We start from the raw sequence: 18,808 nt of genomic DNA on the forward strand, positions 1-18,808 counted from the left end.
TATCTGAAAATAAATCACAAAATCGTACTCTACTTTTAATTTTCCAAGCCAAATATTCTTAATCTAGTGGGTTGAAAAAAGAAATTAGATACAATAGGACTTGCTAAAGTAAATTGATTCAACCCAAAAAGAATTCCAAATTGAAACCATATATGTCAAGTATATTTAACTATTGGGTTATCCATTTGTTTATACAATTTAGAAAGAGTAAAGGGAAGCGAAGACCCTAAAATAGAACCCAAGGAAAACCCTTGTAAAGAATTACATTCAAGACTCACCCAACGTGGACTTGAAGTTGCGTCCAACTCTCATAACCAAAAATTTAAATATCAAATGTTAATTGCCCAATAGTAAAATCTAAAATTCAGCAAAGCTAAACCTCACCTCCTTTTTAGATTTCTGTAAACGTCCTTTGCCTAACCTAGGATTTTTGTTCTGCCATATATATGAGGAGATTTTGGAATCAACATTATCAAAAAATAATTTTGGAATGAAAATTGGCACCACTTGAAATACGTATAAAAACTTAGGCAAAATAATCATCTTGATAACATTGATCTGACCGATCAACGATAAAGACATTGGTGACCATTTAGTAAACAAAAGTTTAATCTGATCGATTAAAGGTAGAAAAATTAGCTTTAAATAAATCTTTATGCTTTTTCGTAATTTTAACCCCTAAATATATAAAAGAGTCAGTAACCAATTTAAATGGTAAACATCCATCAATAGAAACCTGCATATTTAGGGGAAATAGTTCATTCTTATTAAGCTTAAATTTGTAACCAGAGAAATTACTAAACTGAGCCAACAAGAATAAAGTAACAGGAATAGATTTTCCAGGATTAGAGATACATAATAACAAATCATCTGCATATAATGATAACTCCTGCATTTCATTTCCATGGGTAATACCAAAAATGTTAGGTGAGTCTGGGATGGCAATTGCTAAAGGTTCAAGGGCAATATCAAATAATAATGAACATCCCTGCCTAGTACCCCGAGATAAACAAAAAAAGGAAGATCTTTGATTGTTACTACAAACAGAAGCTACAGGGGAATGATATATCAATTTAATCCAAGATATAAATATCGGACTAAAATTACATTTCTCAAACACAGTAACTAAATATGGCCATTCAACTCTGTTGAAAGCCTTCTCAGCAGCTAATGAAATAATACATTCCAGAGTGTTAAATGAAGGAGTATAAGCAATATTCATTAACCTCCTAATATTAAGAAAATGAATAATGATTTTGAATAAATCCTGTTTGGTCCACAGAGATAATTTGAGGTAGTACCTTTTCTAACCTAGTCACTAATATTTTAGAAAAAAAATTGGAGTCTACATTCAAAAGCGATATCGGTCTGTCTGATGCACAATCAGTAGGATCTTTATTCTTTTTAAGAATTAAAGAAATAGAAGCTTCATAAAATGATTGTGGTAATTTACCTAATCTGATTGCTTCTTTAAATATTCTAGACGACCAAGGAGAGAGAATAGAGGAAAAAAAACTTTAAAAATTCCACTGTAAAACCATCAGGACCAGGTATTTTGCCAGAATTCATTGTTATTTCTTCATCTGTCATCGGAGTTTCTAATGTTGAACATTCTTTGTGTGATAATTTTGGAAAGTTCAATTTCCTTAAAATATCATGCATAGTGTTAGAGTCATGAGGAAAATCAGAATTGTATAAAGAAATATAAAATTCTTCAAAAGTTTTGTTTATCTCGTCATGATCAACTGTCAAAGTGTCATCATGTTTACGAATCTGGATAATTTGACATTTAACTGAAGTAGTTTTCAATTGATTAGCTAATAATTTACCCAATTTATCACTATGAATATAGAACTTATTTCTAGTTTTCATTAATTGATTTTCAATTGAGGATGTTAATAATAAGTTATGTTCCATTTGAAGTTTGACTCTCTGTTTGTAGAGCTCCTTACTAGGAGCAATAGAATATTTCTTATCAATTTCTTTAATTTTATCAACCAACAAAAATGTTTCATTCTTAATACGTTTGTTTAAACCAACAGAAAAAGAAATAATCTGTCCGCAGATATAAGCTTTAAAAGCATCCCAAACTGTGCCTTTGGAAATTTCTTCCGTAATGTTAGTTGGAAAAAAAGAAATCAATCTGTTCCTTCATAAATTTAACAAAGTACAGGTCTTGAAGCAAATTGGAATTAAATCGCCATTGCCTATTAGTACAAGTGGTATCCATTAACTTGATAGAAAGTTTCACTGGAGCATGATCTGAAATGGCGATAATGTCATATTTGCAGTCGATTACAGATGGAATTAGACGAGTCAATAAAAAAGTAATCAATTCGAGAATAAGAATGATAAACATGTGAGAAGAATGAAAACTCTTTGTCCTTAGGGCGCAGGAATCTCAAACAATTATATATTCAACCCAACACAGCTCCCAGAGAGAAATAGGCCCTACGCCCTCCCCCATCCAAAGCGAGAAAGCTGACCAATAGACAGTCAGTGAGCTAAGAACTAAGTACCGGCCCCAAAAAAATCCTGTTGACAGAAAAAACTCCAGTCTTGCAAGGTCATTATGTCCCTATCAATACACAACATAAAAAGCAAAAGAACTCAGTATTCGAAAATATGAAAAGGTCACTTTAAACAAATCCAAAAAAGCTGTATTAAAATAAAGCCTCAAAAAGGGATAAAATAAAGTAGTATCAAAAAAAACAAAAGACAATATATGAACAGCCAAATGTAAGCTTAATGAAACCTTATTTTAAATTCATATTAACAGAAGAAAAAACTTGATCAAATAAGAAGTATAACAGTTTTAGACTTCATCCTTCAGAAAATCTTTTGCATCTTCAACTGACTTTATTCTTTTTCACAATCCGTTCTTCAAAACAATACTCAGATGAGCGGGGAACAGAAGGGATGGTTTATATCCTTCATTATAAAATTCCAACATAACTTCTTTATATTTCATGCAATCAGTCAAAATTTCAGGTGAATAGTCTTCCACAAATCTAACCATGTAACTTTGGAAATCAATCATTCCTTGTCGCCGGGTATGGCAAATTAAAAGGCCCTTAATATGAAACTCCTGAAAGGTTAGTCCGACCGATCTGGGTTTCGCCGCTGAGGACAACGGCTTCAAAGTCGGAGAGCGAAAAGCTCGATTGAGCTTCGGCTCAGAAGTGAATAAAGCTGGGAAAATCTGCTTCAGAAAGTTTGCAAAGACTTCGAACGGTCAGCGCCTTCAACTGATTCTTCAAGACCCAGGATTTGCAAGTTATTTCTCCTGTTCCTGTTTTCGAGACTGATGATCCTTTTCAGCATTTTATCACTGGATAAAGATAACTCTTTGCAGAGTTTAATTGTATCTTCAATGTCCTCTTCAAGTGTCATTAGCTTCGCAGTATTCTCCTGAATTTGGTTCTCATGCTCAAATAAAGTTTGTTGAATTGTATCCAATTTGCTGTTAAGCCATTGAAACTCCTCAGAGAATTCCTATTTCTGCGATTTAAGGAAGTCACTGATTGAATCCAAAGTGACTGGGGATTCATCTTCTGTTTCTCTTTCTTTTGCAAATGCTCTGGTTCTTTTCCCAGCCATAGTAAAGCAGTATTGAAGTATTATAATAAGGTTTCAAAAAAAAAGACTGGTAGAGACAATTAAGTAAACAGGGTAGGAGCAATCGAAAAGTGACCAACAGGGCTCTGACTGCTTCTTATACCTAACATATGCTTCCTTCTTCCGCTTGACGAGTTGCCTCACGTGTTTCGTCAGCCACGGTTCCCTTTTCCTACCATTTTTTCCTTGCCTCAGTGGGACAAACCTATCCTGAACCCATTACAAGTGGTTCCTAAACTTCCTCCACATTACTCCTGTGCTTGCACCTTTGAACACCTGTTTCCAATTTACTCTCGCTAGTTCCTGCCTCATCCATTCATAGTTAGCCCTTCCCCAGTTAAGCACTTTCCCATTTTGTCTGTTTTTATCCTTTTCCATAGCTATGCTGAAGCTAAGGGAGTTGTGGTCACTCTCACCAAAATGCTCCCCCACCAAGATGTCTGCCACCTGACCAGGTTCATTACCGAGAACTAGATCCAGAATGGCCTGTCCTCTCATCGGCCGGTCCACATACTGTGTCAGGAATCCTTCTTGAACACACCTGACAAATTCAGCCCCATCTATCCCCCTTGCAGTCAAGAGGTGCCAGTCAATATGAGGGAAGTTGAAATCACCCATAACTACAACCCTGTATTTCCTGCACCATTCAAAAATCTGCCTGCTTATCTGTTCCTCGGTGTCCCGAGGGCTATTTGGGGGCCTATAGACCACTCCCGGCACAGTGATTGATCCCTTCCTATTTCTGACTTCCACCCACACCCACTCAGTGGACACTCCCTCTGCAGCGTCCTCCCTTTCTACAGGCGTGATACTATCCCCGACCAGTAATGCTACTCCCCCCTTTTCTACCTCCCATCCTAATCCTTGTAAAACACCTAAACCCCAGTACCTGCATCAGCCAATCCTGCCCTTCCTCCAGCCAAGTTTCAGTAATGGCCACAACGTCATAGTTCCACGTACTGATCCATTCTCTAAGTTCATCCCCTTTATTCCTAATACTCCTAGCGTTGGAATAGACACATTTCAACCCCTTGAACTGGCTACATGTATGTTTTGTCCCTGCCTGTCCTTCCTCAGCAACTCAGAACACACAGCATCATGCCCTTGTCCTTCTACCCTCATCTCTGCACTCACATTCTGATTCCCACCCCCCTGACAAACTAGTTTAAACCCTCCCCAACAGCTCTAACAAACCTGCCCACCAAGGTATTGGTCCCTTTCCAGTTCAGGTGCAGCCCGTCCTTGTTGTACAGGTCAGACCTTCCCCAGAGAAGATCCCAATGCTCCAGAAATCTGAACCCCTGCCCCCAGCACCAACTCTTCAGCCACACATTCAACTGCCACGACTTCCTGTTCCCACCCTCTCTGTCTCGCGGCACAGGCAGCAATCCCGAGATTACCACCCTTGAGGTCCTGCTTTTTCACTTTTTTTCCCTAACTCCCCATATTCCTTCTTCAGGACCTCATCCCTACTCCCATCTATGTCATTGGTCCCCATGTGGACCAGGACATCTGGCTGCTCACCCTCTCTCCTGAGAATACCGAGAACTCCATCCGAGATATCGCGAACCCTGGCACCAGGGAGGCAACAGACTGGGATTCTATATCTTTCCCACAAAACCTCTTAACTGTCCCCTTAACTATCGAATCCCCTATCACTACTGCTCTCCTCTTTTCACTCCTTCCTTTCTGAGCTGAGGGTCCAGTCTCGGTGCCAGAGACGTGACCACTACAATTTGTCCCTGGTAGGTGTAGGTCGTCCCCACCAACAGTATCCAAAACAGTATACTTATTGTTGATGGGAACGGCCACAGGGGTGCTCTGCTCTTTCTGTCTATTCCCCTTCCCTCTCCTGACAGTCACCCAGCTACCTGTCTCCTGACTTTTAGGGGTGACTGTCTCCCTGAAACTCTGATCTATTACTGCCTCTGCCCCCCGAATGATCCGATTTGACAGGAGCTGCAGCTGGATGCACCTCTTGCAGGTGTAGATATCGGAGACAATTGTCCTGTCCCTGACTTCCCACATCCTACAATCGGAGCACTGGACTGCCCTATCTACTGCCTCCATTACTAACTCCTAAGTTAATTAATTAAATAAACTTTCCCGGCCTTACCTTACTGGGAGCAAGCTCATCCTCTGCCTCTGCTCGCTGAAATCTCTCGAGCCAAAGCCTCAAAGCTCCACTCCTTCACTGGCCGCTCTCCACTCCAGTCCACGTTAAACTCCAGTCCCAATAAAGGTGAATATGCAGCAGAAGAACCTCCTCCCATGCTCAGTGACCAGGGTGCAGAACTGGGTGTGGTGAGCATCAGCAATAATTGTAGAGTTCAGCACCGACAGTCACTCTCAAAATTGCATTCAGCAACGGTGATGGACAAATATCCAGCATGCAGCTTATTGAAACTTTCTCCCCAGTGCAGAAATCGTGCTTGACTAATCTTCTGGAATTTTTTGAGGATGTAAGTATGAAAATGGACGAGGGAGAGCCAGTGGATATAGTGTACCTGGAGCTTCAGAAAGCCTTTGATGAAGTCCCACATAGGAGATTAGTGGGCAAAATTAGGGCACATGGTATTGGGGGCAGAGTACTGACATGGATTGAAAATTGGCTGGCTGATAGAAAACAAAGAGTAGCGATTAACGGGTCCCTTTCGGAATGGCAGGCGGTGACCAGTGGGGTTCCACAATGTTCAGAGCTGGGACCGCAGCTGTTTACAATGTATATTAATGATTTAGATGAACGGATTAAAAGTAACATTAGCAAATTTGCCGATGACACAAAGCTGGGTGGCAGTGTGAAATGTGAGGAGGATGTTATGAGAATGCAGGGTGACTTTGACAGGTTGGGTGAGTGGGCGGATGCATGGCAGATGCAGTTTAATATGGACAAATGTGAGGTTATCCACTTTTGTGGTGAGAACAGGAAGGCAGATTATTATCTAAATGGAATCAATTTAAGAAAAAGGGAAGTACAACGAAATCCAGGTGTTCTTGTACATCAGTCACTGAAAGCAAGCATGCAAGTACAGCAGGCTGTGAAGAAAGCTAATGGCATGCTGGCCTTCATAACAAGGGGAATTGAGTATAGGAGCAAAGAAGTCCTTCTGCAGCTGTACAGGGTACTGGTGAGACCACACCTGGAGTACTGTGTGCAATTTTTGTCTCCAAATTTGAGGAAGGACATTCTTGCTATTGAAGGAGTGCAGCGCAAGTTCACAAGGTTAATTCCCGGGATGGCGGGACTGTCATATGTCGAAAGATTGGAGCGACTGGGCTTGCATACACTGGAATTTAGAAGGCTGAGAGGGGATCTTATTGAAACATATAAGATTATTAAGGGATTGGACACACTGGAGGCAGGAAGCATGTTCCCGCTGATGGGTGAGTCCAGAACCAGAGGCCACAGTTTAAGAATAAGGGGTAAGCCATTTAGAACGGAGTTGAGGAAACATTTTTTCACCCAGAGAGTGGTGGATATATGGAATGCACTGCACCAGAAGGCTGTGGAGGCCAAGTCTCTGGATGCTTTCAAGAAAGAGATGGATAGAGCTCTTAAAGATAGCGGAGTCAAAGATTATGGGGATAAGGCAGGAACGGGGTACTGATTGTGGATGATCAGCCATGATCACAGTGAATGGCAGTGCTGGCTCGAAGAGCCAAATGGCCTATTCCTGCACCTATTGTCTATTGTGAACCCAGTAATGTGTCACAACTGTAACATGCTGTGAGGTTTCAGTGTTAATGTAATGGCCTCTCTGTAATGTATCACTGCTGAGGTTACTGTTTCTCTGTAGCAGCAATGTTTACGTTACGACTAGAGACAACAGGGTTTTGAAGTGCAGGGCTATCCAATGGGAGAAATGTTGTTCTTTCTTGTGAGTCTGGAAGAGAGATTTTTGCGGTCTTTTGCTGGGGAGAGGTGAGAAGACATGAATGGAGAGAGTGGGCCATTTTCCTTTATTTTTTCTTTACTAACTCTATAGTCAAAGTAATAACTACAAAGCCCAATTGTTTAATCGTATATTATGTACCGTTTGTTATTTCAGGGTACTGATTTGTAATGGGGGTCACATCGTGCAGCATCCACCCAAACAAGATTTCTTAAGTTTGGCCGGGCTGGGGGCTATCACCCCCTATATTAAGCTGCTAGCTGAAGTGAGAGTTAAATATGGTTAGATGACTGAGCGAATTGCTTCACACATTCACAGCAGGTGAACGGCCTCTCCCCATTGTGAACTCAATGATGGACATTTGGTGGCGATGGCTGAGAGAATCTCTTCCCAAAGTCTGAGCAGCAGATCAGCCTCTACCCAGTGTGAACTCGCTGGTGTCTCTGCAGGTTGGATGACCAAATGAAACTCTTCCCACACACTGAGCAGGTGAACTACCTCTCCCCTGTGTGAACATGCTGGTGTCTCTGAAGATGAGACAACCAAGTGAATCCCTTCCCACACACTGAGCAGGTGAATGGCCTCTCTCCAGTGTGAACTTGCTGGTGACTCAGTAGTTGAGAGGACAAAGTGAATCCCTTCCCACAGTCTGAGCAGGTGAATGGCCTCTCTCCAGTGTGAACTCGCTGGTGTACCTTCAGTTGAGATGAACGAGTGAATCCCTTCCCACAGTCTGAGCAGGTGAACGGCCTCTCTCCAGTGTGAACTCGCTGATGTATGTTCAGTTGAGATGAGCAAGTGAATCCCTTCCCACAGTCTGAGCAGGTGAACGGCCTCTCTCCAGTGTGAACTCGCTGATGTACCTTCAGTTGAGATGAGCAAGTGAATCCCTTCCCACAGTCTGAGCAGGTGAACGGCTTCTCTCCAGTGTGAACTCGCTGATGTACCTTCAGTTCAGATGACTGAATGAATCCCTTCCCACAGTCTGAACAGATGAATGGCCTCTCTCCAGTGTGAACTCGCTGATGTACGTTCAGTTGAGATGAGCAAGTGAATCCCTTCCCACAGTCTGAGCAGGTGAACGGCCTCTCTCCAGTGTGAACTCGCTGATGTACGTTCAGTTGAGATGAGCAAGTGAATCCCTTCCCACAGTCTGAGCAGGTGAACGGCTTCTCTCCAGTGTGAACTCGCTGATGTACCTTCAGTTCAGATGACTGAATGAATCCCTTCCCACAGTCTGAACAGATGAATGGCCTCTCTCCAGTGTGAACTCGCTGATGTACGTTCAGTTGAGATGAGCAAGTGAATCCCTTCCCACAGTCTGAGCAGGTGAACGGCCTCTCTCCAGTGTGAACTCGCTGATGTACGTTCAGTTGAGATGAGCAAGTGAATCCCTTCCCACAGTCTGAGCAGGTGAACGGCTTCTCTCCAGTGTGAACTCGCTGATGTACCTTCAGATTAAATGACGAAGTGAAGCCCTTCCCACAGTCTGAGCAGGTGAACAGCTTCTCTCCAGTGTGAATTCGCTGATGTACCTTCAGTAGGGATGAGCAAGTGAATCCCTTCCCACACACTGAGCAAGTGAACGGCCTCTCTCCAGTGTGAACTCGCTGATGTACCTTCAGTGCAGATGACAGAGTGAATCCCTTCCCACAGTCTGAGCAGGTGAACGGCCACTCCCAGGTGTGAACTGACTGGTGTCTCAGTAACCGAGATGACAGAGTAAATCCCTTCCCACAGACTGAGCAGGTGAATGGCCTCTCCCCAGTGTGAACTCGCTGATGCACTTTCAGTTGGGATGAGCGAGTGAATCCCTTCCTGCAGTCTGAGCACGTGAACGCCCTCCCGCCGGTGTGAACTGACCAGTGTATCCGTAGGTTAAATGATTCAGTGAATCCCTTCCCACAGTCTGAGCACGTGAACGGCTGCTCTCCAGTGTGAACTGACTGGTGTCTCAGTAGCTTATATGATTCAGTGAATCCCTTCCCACAGTCCAAGCAGGTGAACAGCCGCTCCCCAGTGTGAACTTGCTGATGTACCTTCAGTTTAGAGAAACAAGGGAATCCCTTCCCACAGTCTGAGCACGTGAACGGCTGCTCCCCAGTGTGAACTGACCAGTGTCTCAGTAGCTTATATGATTCAGTGAATCCCTTCCCACAGTCCAAGCAGGTGAACAGCCGGTCTCCAGTGTGAACTCGCTGGTGAGCCATTAGGTCAGATGAACGAGTGAATCCTTCCCTACAAATTCAGCAGATGACTAGCAATTTGCCCAACTAACTGGTGTGTCCACAGGTGGAAAGACCGACTGAATCCCTTCTCACACACAGAACAGTTGAATGACCTTGTCCCAGTGTAAACTTGCTGATGTACCTTCAGTTGAGATGACCAAGTGAATCCCTCCCCACAGTTGGAGCAGGAAGGATGATCGAGTGAATCCCTTGCTCCACTTCTTAAATATCTGTACAGAGACAGCAAAACTGTCGTGTTGTGTTCGAGATTCCCGTAGACAAATTCCTTGTCATTTTTAACCTGTAAAAATATTTACAAAATCCATCAATGGGTGTAGGACAACATTTCAGATGAGATCCCTTGAGTTGTCAAGCTGTGAACTGACTTCACACTGTTACAGTGAAGTTCAACCCAAGGTGGAGAGAGAAATCATCTTCTAACTGGGCACAGTGCTGGTATCTGGAATGACCATCAAATTCTCTGATGCTCTTCCTGTCTCTCTAAGAATGTGGCATTTCTGCCATCTCCAATCTGTGACCTGGCTCAGTTTGACTCTCTCCATTGGCATTATTCCGTTCCCACTGAGCTGCATGGGTTCCTGGCCCCACAGTAACTGAAACACTCTCACAAATAGCCGGCAGTGCATTCCACGCACACACCACTCTGTGTAAAAAAACTTACCCCTGATATCCCCTTGGGATCTATTTGCAAGCATCTTAAAACTAAGCACCCTCTTGTTAGCCATTTCAGCCCTGGGAAAGAATCCTCTGGCTACCCACATGATCAATGCCCCTCATCATCTTATACACCTAAAAAAGGCTTGAAACATAACTAAGGAAATTATACATTGCTTTGAGAATTTGTTGGAAGTATAGAAAATTATGAGGGTACAGATAGGGTAAATGCAAGCATGTTTTTCCACTCAGGTTGGGTGGGATGACAACCAGATGTCATGGGTAAGTGGAGAAGGTGAAAATTTAACAGGAACATTTGGAAAAGCTCTTTACTGAAATGGTCGTGAGAGTGTGGAATGAGATGTCAACTCAAGTGGTGAATATGAGCTCGGTTTCACCATTTAAAAGAAGTTTGGATGGGAGCCTGGATGGCAGGCATCTGAAGGCGAAAGTCCCAGTGCAGGTATTTGCAGTAGAGACCTTAAATGTTTTTTTCGGCATTGACTAGATGGGCCAAATACCCTGTTTCCGTACTGAACCTCTCCATGTTTCTATGACAGAGAAGCTGGACAAACTTGTTTGGAAGGGAAAAGGTAGGAGTGACAATGGAGCAGCAATGGCTGGAGCTTCTGGGAGCAATTCGGGAGCTGAGTGATCGATACATCCCAAAGAAGTGGAAGCATTGGAAATGCAGGAAGACACAACTGTGGATGAAATGAGAAGCCAAAGCCAACATAAAAGCCAAAGAGAGGGCAAACAAAAGAGCAAAAACGACTGGGAAGCTTTTAGAAACCAACAGATGATGACTAAAAAAAAAAGTCAGATGGGCTCAGGCGGTGGAATTATGATAATGTAGTCATTAGTGAGTCTTGGTATCACCCAACAGTCTGAGGCATTTAGGGGAACAAAATATCCAGGGCCTCAATATCTCTTGAAAACCAAGGTACCCTGCACCAGTTACCTTTCAACTTTTATTTTGGTAGGCACATACAATCCCTACACCCTCAAAATTTCACTTCTGAAGGCCTCCCACTTACCAAGTACTCCTTTGCCAGGAAACAGCCTGTCCCAAACCACACTTGTTAGATCCTTTCTGATATCATTAAAATTGACCTTTCTCCAATTTAGAATCTCAACCCATGGTCCAGACCTCTCTTTTCCCATATTTATCCTGAATTTCATGGCATTATGGTCACTAATTTCTGTCACCAGCCCCGTATCATTTCCTAACAGATCATTGCACACTTCTGCATCGGGAATTCTACGTACTGATTAAGGGCACATTTGACAACCTACACCCCATCTTGTCCTTTTACAGTATGGGATTCACAGTCAATACATGGAAAGTTAAAATCATTTACTGAATCAACTTTTGTTCCTTGGCATGGTCTGCGATCTCTCTACAAATTTGTCCCTCTAAATCCCTCAGATGTTGGGTGCAACCAAGTCCCAATTATGGCTACAATATCATAATTCCCTGTCCTGAGCTCATCTGGCTTTCCTGCGATGCTTCTTGCATTGTGATATACACAGCACATTCATCGCACCATTCACAACACGCTGGAGGTACTCAGCAGGTCGGACAGTATCCGTGGAAATGATCAGTTAACGTTTCTGGCCATAACCCTTCGTCAGGACTGAAGAGGGTAGGGGCAGAGGCCCCATAAAGAAGGTGGCGGGAGGGTGGGGAGGAGAAGGCTCCAGGCTCAATCATTTGATTGCTGACTGTATCTGGTGTCTGAACAACATCTGACTGGTGTCAAGAAAACAACCTCCCCTCATTGTCACAAAACATGCATCATTGCTGTCGCAGTTTATGTTCCACTGGATGCTAATGCTAAAGTAGCCATGAAAGACCTCAGTGCTGCTATTAGCAAGCTGCAGACATTGCATCCAGATGGAGCTTTGACTGTCGCTGGGGACCTTAATCATTGTAAACTATGGGGACTTTAATCATTGTAACCTACGTACCGTGCTTCCAAGATTTTACCAAAATGTATTATGCACCACCACGTGGAATAAAACCTCAGATCATGTGTACACAAATGTGGCTGATGCTTACAAACTCACTACCCTCCCCCACCTGGGAAAGTCCGACCGTCTTTCATTGTTTCTGCTTCCCAAGTATAGCCCGGTCACTAAACGTGTGAAACCCACAATGAAGACTATTAAGATCTGGCTGGAGGGGGCTGACTCTGCTCTTCAGCACCAATTCCAGCACACAGAGTGGAGCACGTTTGCTGCCCATGCCACCACAGACTCTCAGATTAACATTGATTTATAAACCAACTCTGTCCTTGAGCACATCAACAAGTGTGTAGATAGAGAGACATCACTAAAACAAATAAAAGTTTTCCCCAGTCAGAAACCATGGATGAACAGAGAGGTTCACCTCCTGCTCAAAGCCAGAGATTCAGCCTTCAGGTCTGGAGACCAGGAGGCTTACAGCTCAGCCAGGGCCAACCTGAGGAGGGGAATCTCTCAGGCTAAACACATTTACAAACAGAGAATCGAGGAGCATTTCAACTCCTCAGACCCCCGGTCCATGTGGCATAGCATACAGGTCATTACAGACTTCAAACCTCCTAGTACTGTGCCCCCTTCCAGCTCTGCTACCCTCCCTGATGAGCTCAATTACTTCTACGCTCGCTTTGATCGAGGGAACAAGGAGGTCACCCTCAAAGCGGATCTCCCACCTGGTGAACTGTCTCTCTCACTTTCCACCTCCGATGTTTGTGGACCCTGAGCAGGGTGAATGTACGGAAGGCAGCTGGTCCGGATGCAATACCTGGCCGTGTGGTCAGAGTCTGTGCAGGACAGTTGGCCGGGGTCTTCACAGACATTTTTAATCTGTCCCTGGCCCAGGGTGTTGTCCCCCACAAGCTTCAAGATCACCACCATCGTGCCAGTGCCGAAGCATTCCACTGCCATGAGCCTGAATGATTTCCGCCCAGTTGCACTCACCCCCATCATTGCAAAGTGCTTTGAGAGACTGGTTCTATCACATCTGAAATCCTGTCTGCCCACTATCCTGGACCCCCATCAATCTGCCTATCGCACCAACAGGTCAACAGAGGACGCCATCTCCACGGCACTTCACTCTGCCCTGACCCACCTGGACAGCCCCAACTCTTACGTCAGAATGCTGTTCATTGACTTTAGTTCAGCATTCAATTCTGTAAGCCCCTTCAAGCTGATCACCAAACTTGGCCAGCTTGCTATCAGCTCATCCATCTACAATTGGACCTTGGACTTTCTGACTGACAGACCCCAATCAGTTAAGTTAGACAACCTCTCCTCCTCCACTCTCACCCTGAACACCGGCGTGTCTCAAGGCTGTGGGCCGAGCCCTCTTCTGTACTCCCTCTTCACCTGTGACTGTGTTCCTGTACATGGTTCTAACTCCATAATCAAGTTCGCAGAGGCCACCATGGTGGTTGGCCAGATCAGAAGGGATGACGAGACAGCCTACAGGGATGAGGTCCAGCACCTGGCTGCGTGGTGTGCCAACAATGATCTGGCCTTTAACACCCAGAAGACCAAGATCATTGTGGACTTCAGGCATGCTAGGAGCCACACTCCCAATCTACATCAATGGAACTGTAGTGGAGCGTGTATCAAGCTTCAAATTCCTTGGTGTCCACATTTTCGAGGATCTCACCTGGTCCCTGAACTCCTCCATCTTGATCAAAAAGGCGCAACAGCGTCTTTACTTCCTGCGGAGCATCAATAAAGCTCACCTCTGTCCCAGGATATGACAGACTTTTACCACTGTACCATTGAGAGCATACTCACCAACTGCATCTCAGTGTTAAACCATAGAAACCATAGAAAGTACAGCACAGAAACAGGCCCTTTGGCCCCTCTTGGCTGTGCCAAACCATTTTCTGCCTAGTCCCACTGACCTGCGCACGGACCATATCCCTCCATACACCTCCCATCCATGTATCTGTCCAATTTATTCATAAATGTTAAAAAAAGAACCCACATTTACCACCTCGTCCGGCAGCTCATTCCATACACCCACCAATCTCTGTGTGAAGAAGCCCCCCCTAATGTTCCCTTTAAACTTTCACCCCTCACCCTTAACCCATGTCCTCTGGTTTTTTTCTTCCCTTGCCTCAGTGGAAAAAGCCTGCTTGCATTCACTCTATCTTATACCCATCATAATTTTATATACCTCTATCAAATCTCCCCTCATTCTTCTACGCTCCAGGGAATAAAGTCCTAACCTATTCAACCTTTCTCTGTAACTGAGTTTCTCAAGTCCCGACTACATCCTTGTAAACCTTCTCTGCACTCTTTCAACCTTATTTATATCCTTCCTGTAATTTGGTGACCAAAACTGAACACAATACTCCAGATTCAGCCTCACCAATGCCTTATACAACCTCATCATAACATTCCAGCTCTTATACTCAATACTTTGATTAATAGGCCAATGTACCAAAAGCTCTCTTTACGACCCTATCTACCTGTGACGACACTTTTAGGGAATTTTGTATCTGTATTCCCAGATCCCTCTGTTCCACTGCACTCCTCAGTGCCTTACCATTAACCCTGTATCTTCTACGTTGGTTTGTCCTTCCAACATGCAATACCTCACACTTGTCAGTATTAAACTCCATCTGCCATTTTTCAGTCCATTTTTCCAGCTGGTCCAAGTCCTTCTGCAGGCTCTGAAAACCTTCCTCACTGTCTATTACACCTCCAGTCTTTGTATCATCAGCAAACTTGCTGATCCAATTTACCACATTATCATCCAGATCATTGATATAGATGACAAATAACAATGGACCCAGCACTGATCCCTGTGGCACACCAGTAGTCACAGGCCTCCACTCAGAGAAGCAACTCTCTACCACCACTCTCTGGCTTCTTCCATCGAGCCAATGTCTAATCCAATTTACCACCTCTCCATGTATACCTAGTGACTGAATTTTCCTAACTAACCTCCCATGCGGGACCTTGTCAAAGGCCTTACTGAAGTTCATGTAGACAATATCCACTGCCTTCCCTTCATCCACTTTCCTGGTAACCTCCTCGAAAAACTCCAACAGATTGGTCAAACATGACTTACCATGCACAAAGCCATGTTGACTCTCCCTAATAAGCCCCTGTCTATCCAAATGCTTGTAGATTCTGTCTCTTAGTACTCCCTCCAATAACTTACCTACTACTGACGTTAAACTCACCGGCCTATAATTTCCCGGATAACTTTTCGATCCTTTTTTAAACAACGGAACAACATGAGCCACTCTCCAATCCTCCAGCACCTCACCTGCAGACAGCGACATTTTAAATATTTCTGCCAGGGCCCCCGCAATTTCAACACTAGTCTCCTTCAAGGTCCGAGGGAACACCCTGTCAGGTCCTGGGGATTTATCCACTTTAATTTTCCTCAAGACAGCAAGCACCTCCTCCTTTTCAATCTGTACAGTTTCCATGGTCTCACTACTTGATTCCCTCGATTCCATAGATTTCATGCCAGTTTCCTTAGTAAATACAGACGCAAAAAACCTATTTAAGATCTCCCCCATTTCCTTTGGTTCCGCACAAAGCCAACCACTCTGATCTTCAAGAGGACCAATTTTATCCCTTACAATCCTTTTGCTCTTAATATACTTGTAAAAGCTCTTTGGATTATCCTTCACTTTGACTGCCAAGGCAATCTCATGTCTCCTTTTAGCCCTCCTGATTTCTTTCTTAAGTATTTTCTTGCATTTCTTATACTCCTCAAGCACCTGATTTACCCCCTGTTTCCTATACATTTCATACAACTCCTTCTTCTTCTTTATCAGAGTTGCAATATCCCTTGAGAACCAAGGTTCCTTATTCCTATTCAATTTGCCTTTAATCCTGACAGGAACAGACAAACTCTGCACTCTCAAAATTTCCCCTTTGAAGGCGTCCCACCTACCAATCACATCTTTGCCAGAGAACAACCTGTCCCAATCCACACTTTTTAGATCCTTTCTCATTTCTTCAAATTTGGCCTTCATTCAGTTCAGAACCTCAACCCTAGGACCAGATCTATTCTTGTCCATGATCAAATTTAAACTAATGGTGTTATGGTCACTGGAACCAAAGTGCTCCCCTACACAGACTTCTGTCACTTGCCGTAATTCGTTTCCTAACAGGAGATCCAATATTGCATCCCCTCTAGTTGGTCCCTCTATATATTGATTTAGAAAACTTTCCTGAACACACTTTACAAACTCTAAACCATCTAGACCCCTAACAGTATGGGAGTCCCAATCAATGTATGGAAAATTAAAATCCCCTACCACCACAACTTTATGTTTCCTGCAGTTGCCTGCTATCTCTCTGCAGATTTGCTCTTCCAAGTCTCGTTGACTATTGGGTGGTCAGTAATACAATCCCACTAATGTGGCCATACCTTTCCTGTTTCTCAGCTCCACCCATAAGGACTCAGTAGACAAGCCCTCTAATTTGTCCTGCCTGGGCACTGCTGTAATATTTTCCCTAACAAGCAATGCTACTCCCCCACCTTTCATTCCTCTGCCTCGATCAGATTTGAAATATCGGAACCCTGGAATATTAAGCTGCCAGTCCTGCCCCTCCTGCAGCCAAGTTTCACTAATTGCTACAACGACATAATTCCACGTGTCAATCCACGCCCTCAACTTATCCGCCTTCCCCACAATACTCCTAGCATTGAAATATATACACCTCAGAAGATTTTTACCACCACTCACAACCTTTCTATCAGCAGATTTGCTTAAACTTTCAACATCATTTATTTTCACCCCAGCCACACTGTCAGCTCTGGCACTCTGGTTCCCACTCCCCTGCAAATCTAGTTTAAAGCCTCCCCAATAGCACTAACAAACCTCCCTGAAAGGATATTGGTCCCCCTGTGGTTCAAGTGTAACCCGTCTCTCTTGTACAGGTCCCACCTGCCCCAGAAGAGGTCCCAATGATCCTGAAATCTGAAACCCTGCCCCCTACACCAGTTCCTCAGCCACTTGTTCCTCCTCCAGAGCATCCTATTCCTACCCTCACTGGCACCTAGCACAGGTAGCAATCCTGAGATGTATGGCAATTGTCCCATTTCGGACTACAAAGCACTCCACTGTGTGGTGAAAACTGCCCAGCGGATTATCAGCACCTAATTGTCCACCATTGAGAACATCTACCATAAACACTGCCTGGGAAGGGCGAAACGCATTATCAAGGATGCATCTCACCCTAACCATGGACTTTTTACTCTCCTCCCATCTGCTAGGCACTACAGGAGCCTCCGCTCCCGCACCAGCAGGCACAGGAAGAGCTTCTTCCCTGAGGCTGTGACGCTGCTGAACCTCACATCACAGCGCTAAGCAGTATTGCATCCGTATTGTACTGTCTCCGTACTTTTATATTTGTGTGCTGTAGTACTTACTTTTTATTCTCAGTTATTTTGTAAATAACACTATTCTTTGCATTTCTGGTCAGATGCTAACTGCATTTCATTGGCTTTGTATCTGTACTTGGCACACTGACAATAAAGTTGAATCTAATCTAATCTAAAAAAAACAAAGGAGCTGATTGTGGACGACAGGAGGAATGGAGACAGGCTCACCCCGATTGGCATCAGTGGATCTGGGGTTGAGACGGTGAACAGCTTCAAGATCCTTGGCATAAACATCACCGAGGATCTCACATGGTCTGTACATACCGGCTGTGTTGTGAAAAGAGCACAACAGCACCTTGCTCACCTCAGACGGCTGAAGAAGCTTGGGATGGGGTCCCAAATCCTAAGAACTTTGTACAGGAACACAATTGAGAGCATCCTGACTGGCTGCATCACTGCCTGGTATGGGAACTGTACTTCCCTTAATCGCAGGAACCTGCAGAGAGTGGTGCGGACAGCCCAGCACATCTGTAGATGTGAACTTCCCACTATTCAGGACATTTACAGAGACAGGGGGGTAAAAAGGGCCCAAAGGATATTGGGGACCCAATTCACCACAACCACAAACTGTTCCTGCTGCTACCATCCAGGAAACGGTACAACAGCAAAAGGACCAACAGGCTCCAGGACATCATCTTCTACCAGGCCATCAGACTGATTAATTCATGCTGATACAATTGCATTTCTATGTTATATTGACTGCCGTATGTACAAACTATTTATTATAAACAACTATAAATTACACATTGCACATTCAGACGGAGATGTAAAGATTTCTACTCCTCACGTACAGGAAGGATGTATGTAATAAAGTCAATTCAATTCAATTCACCCTCCCCACTATCTGTTCTGTCATTCTGGTTCCCATTTCCCCCTACAACCTATTTTAACCACATCACCCTCTCTCCCCACACTAGCACTAGCGAGCCTTACCACTAGGATATTAATCCCCTCTTGCTCTGTTCCCCTCACTAATG

At 44.0% G+C, this 18,808-nt stretch overlaps 3 protein-coding genes across 3 annotated transcripts in view; 1 reads left to right on the plus strand and 2 right to left on the minus strand.

The window, feature by feature from the left end:
* Positions 1–18,808, minus strand: part of LOC140208280 (uncharacterized) — a 50,219-nt gene that overhangs the window by 30,218 nt on the left and 1,193 nt on the right. The gene's annotated exons all lie outside the window — the stretch shown is intronic.
* The window catches only part of LOC140208306 (uncharacterized), a 63,379-nt gene that overhangs the window by 16,952 nt on the left and 27,619 nt on the right, over positions 1–18,808 (plus strand). The window lies entirely within an intron of this gene.
* LOC140208265 (uncharacterized) overlaps positions 4,799–18,808 on the minus strand; it is a 515,327-nt gene continuing 501,317 nt past the window's right edge. The window contains exon 6 of the mRNA XM_072276835.1: positions 4,799–9,145. Coding sequence (XP_072132936.1) covers positions 8,006–9,145 — 1,140 coding nt within the window. The 3' untranslated portion in view covers positions 4,799–8,005. The remainder of the gene's footprint in view (positions 9,146–18,808) is intronic.

Source organism: Mobula birostris, chromosome 13, assembly GCF_030028105.1.
Source record: "Mobula birostris isolate sMobBir1 chromosome 13, sMobBir1.hap1, whole genome shotgun sequence".
Classification (NCBI taxonomy): Eukaryota; Metazoa; Chordata; class Chondrichthyes; order Myliobatiformes; family Myliobatidae; genus Mobula; species Mobula birostris.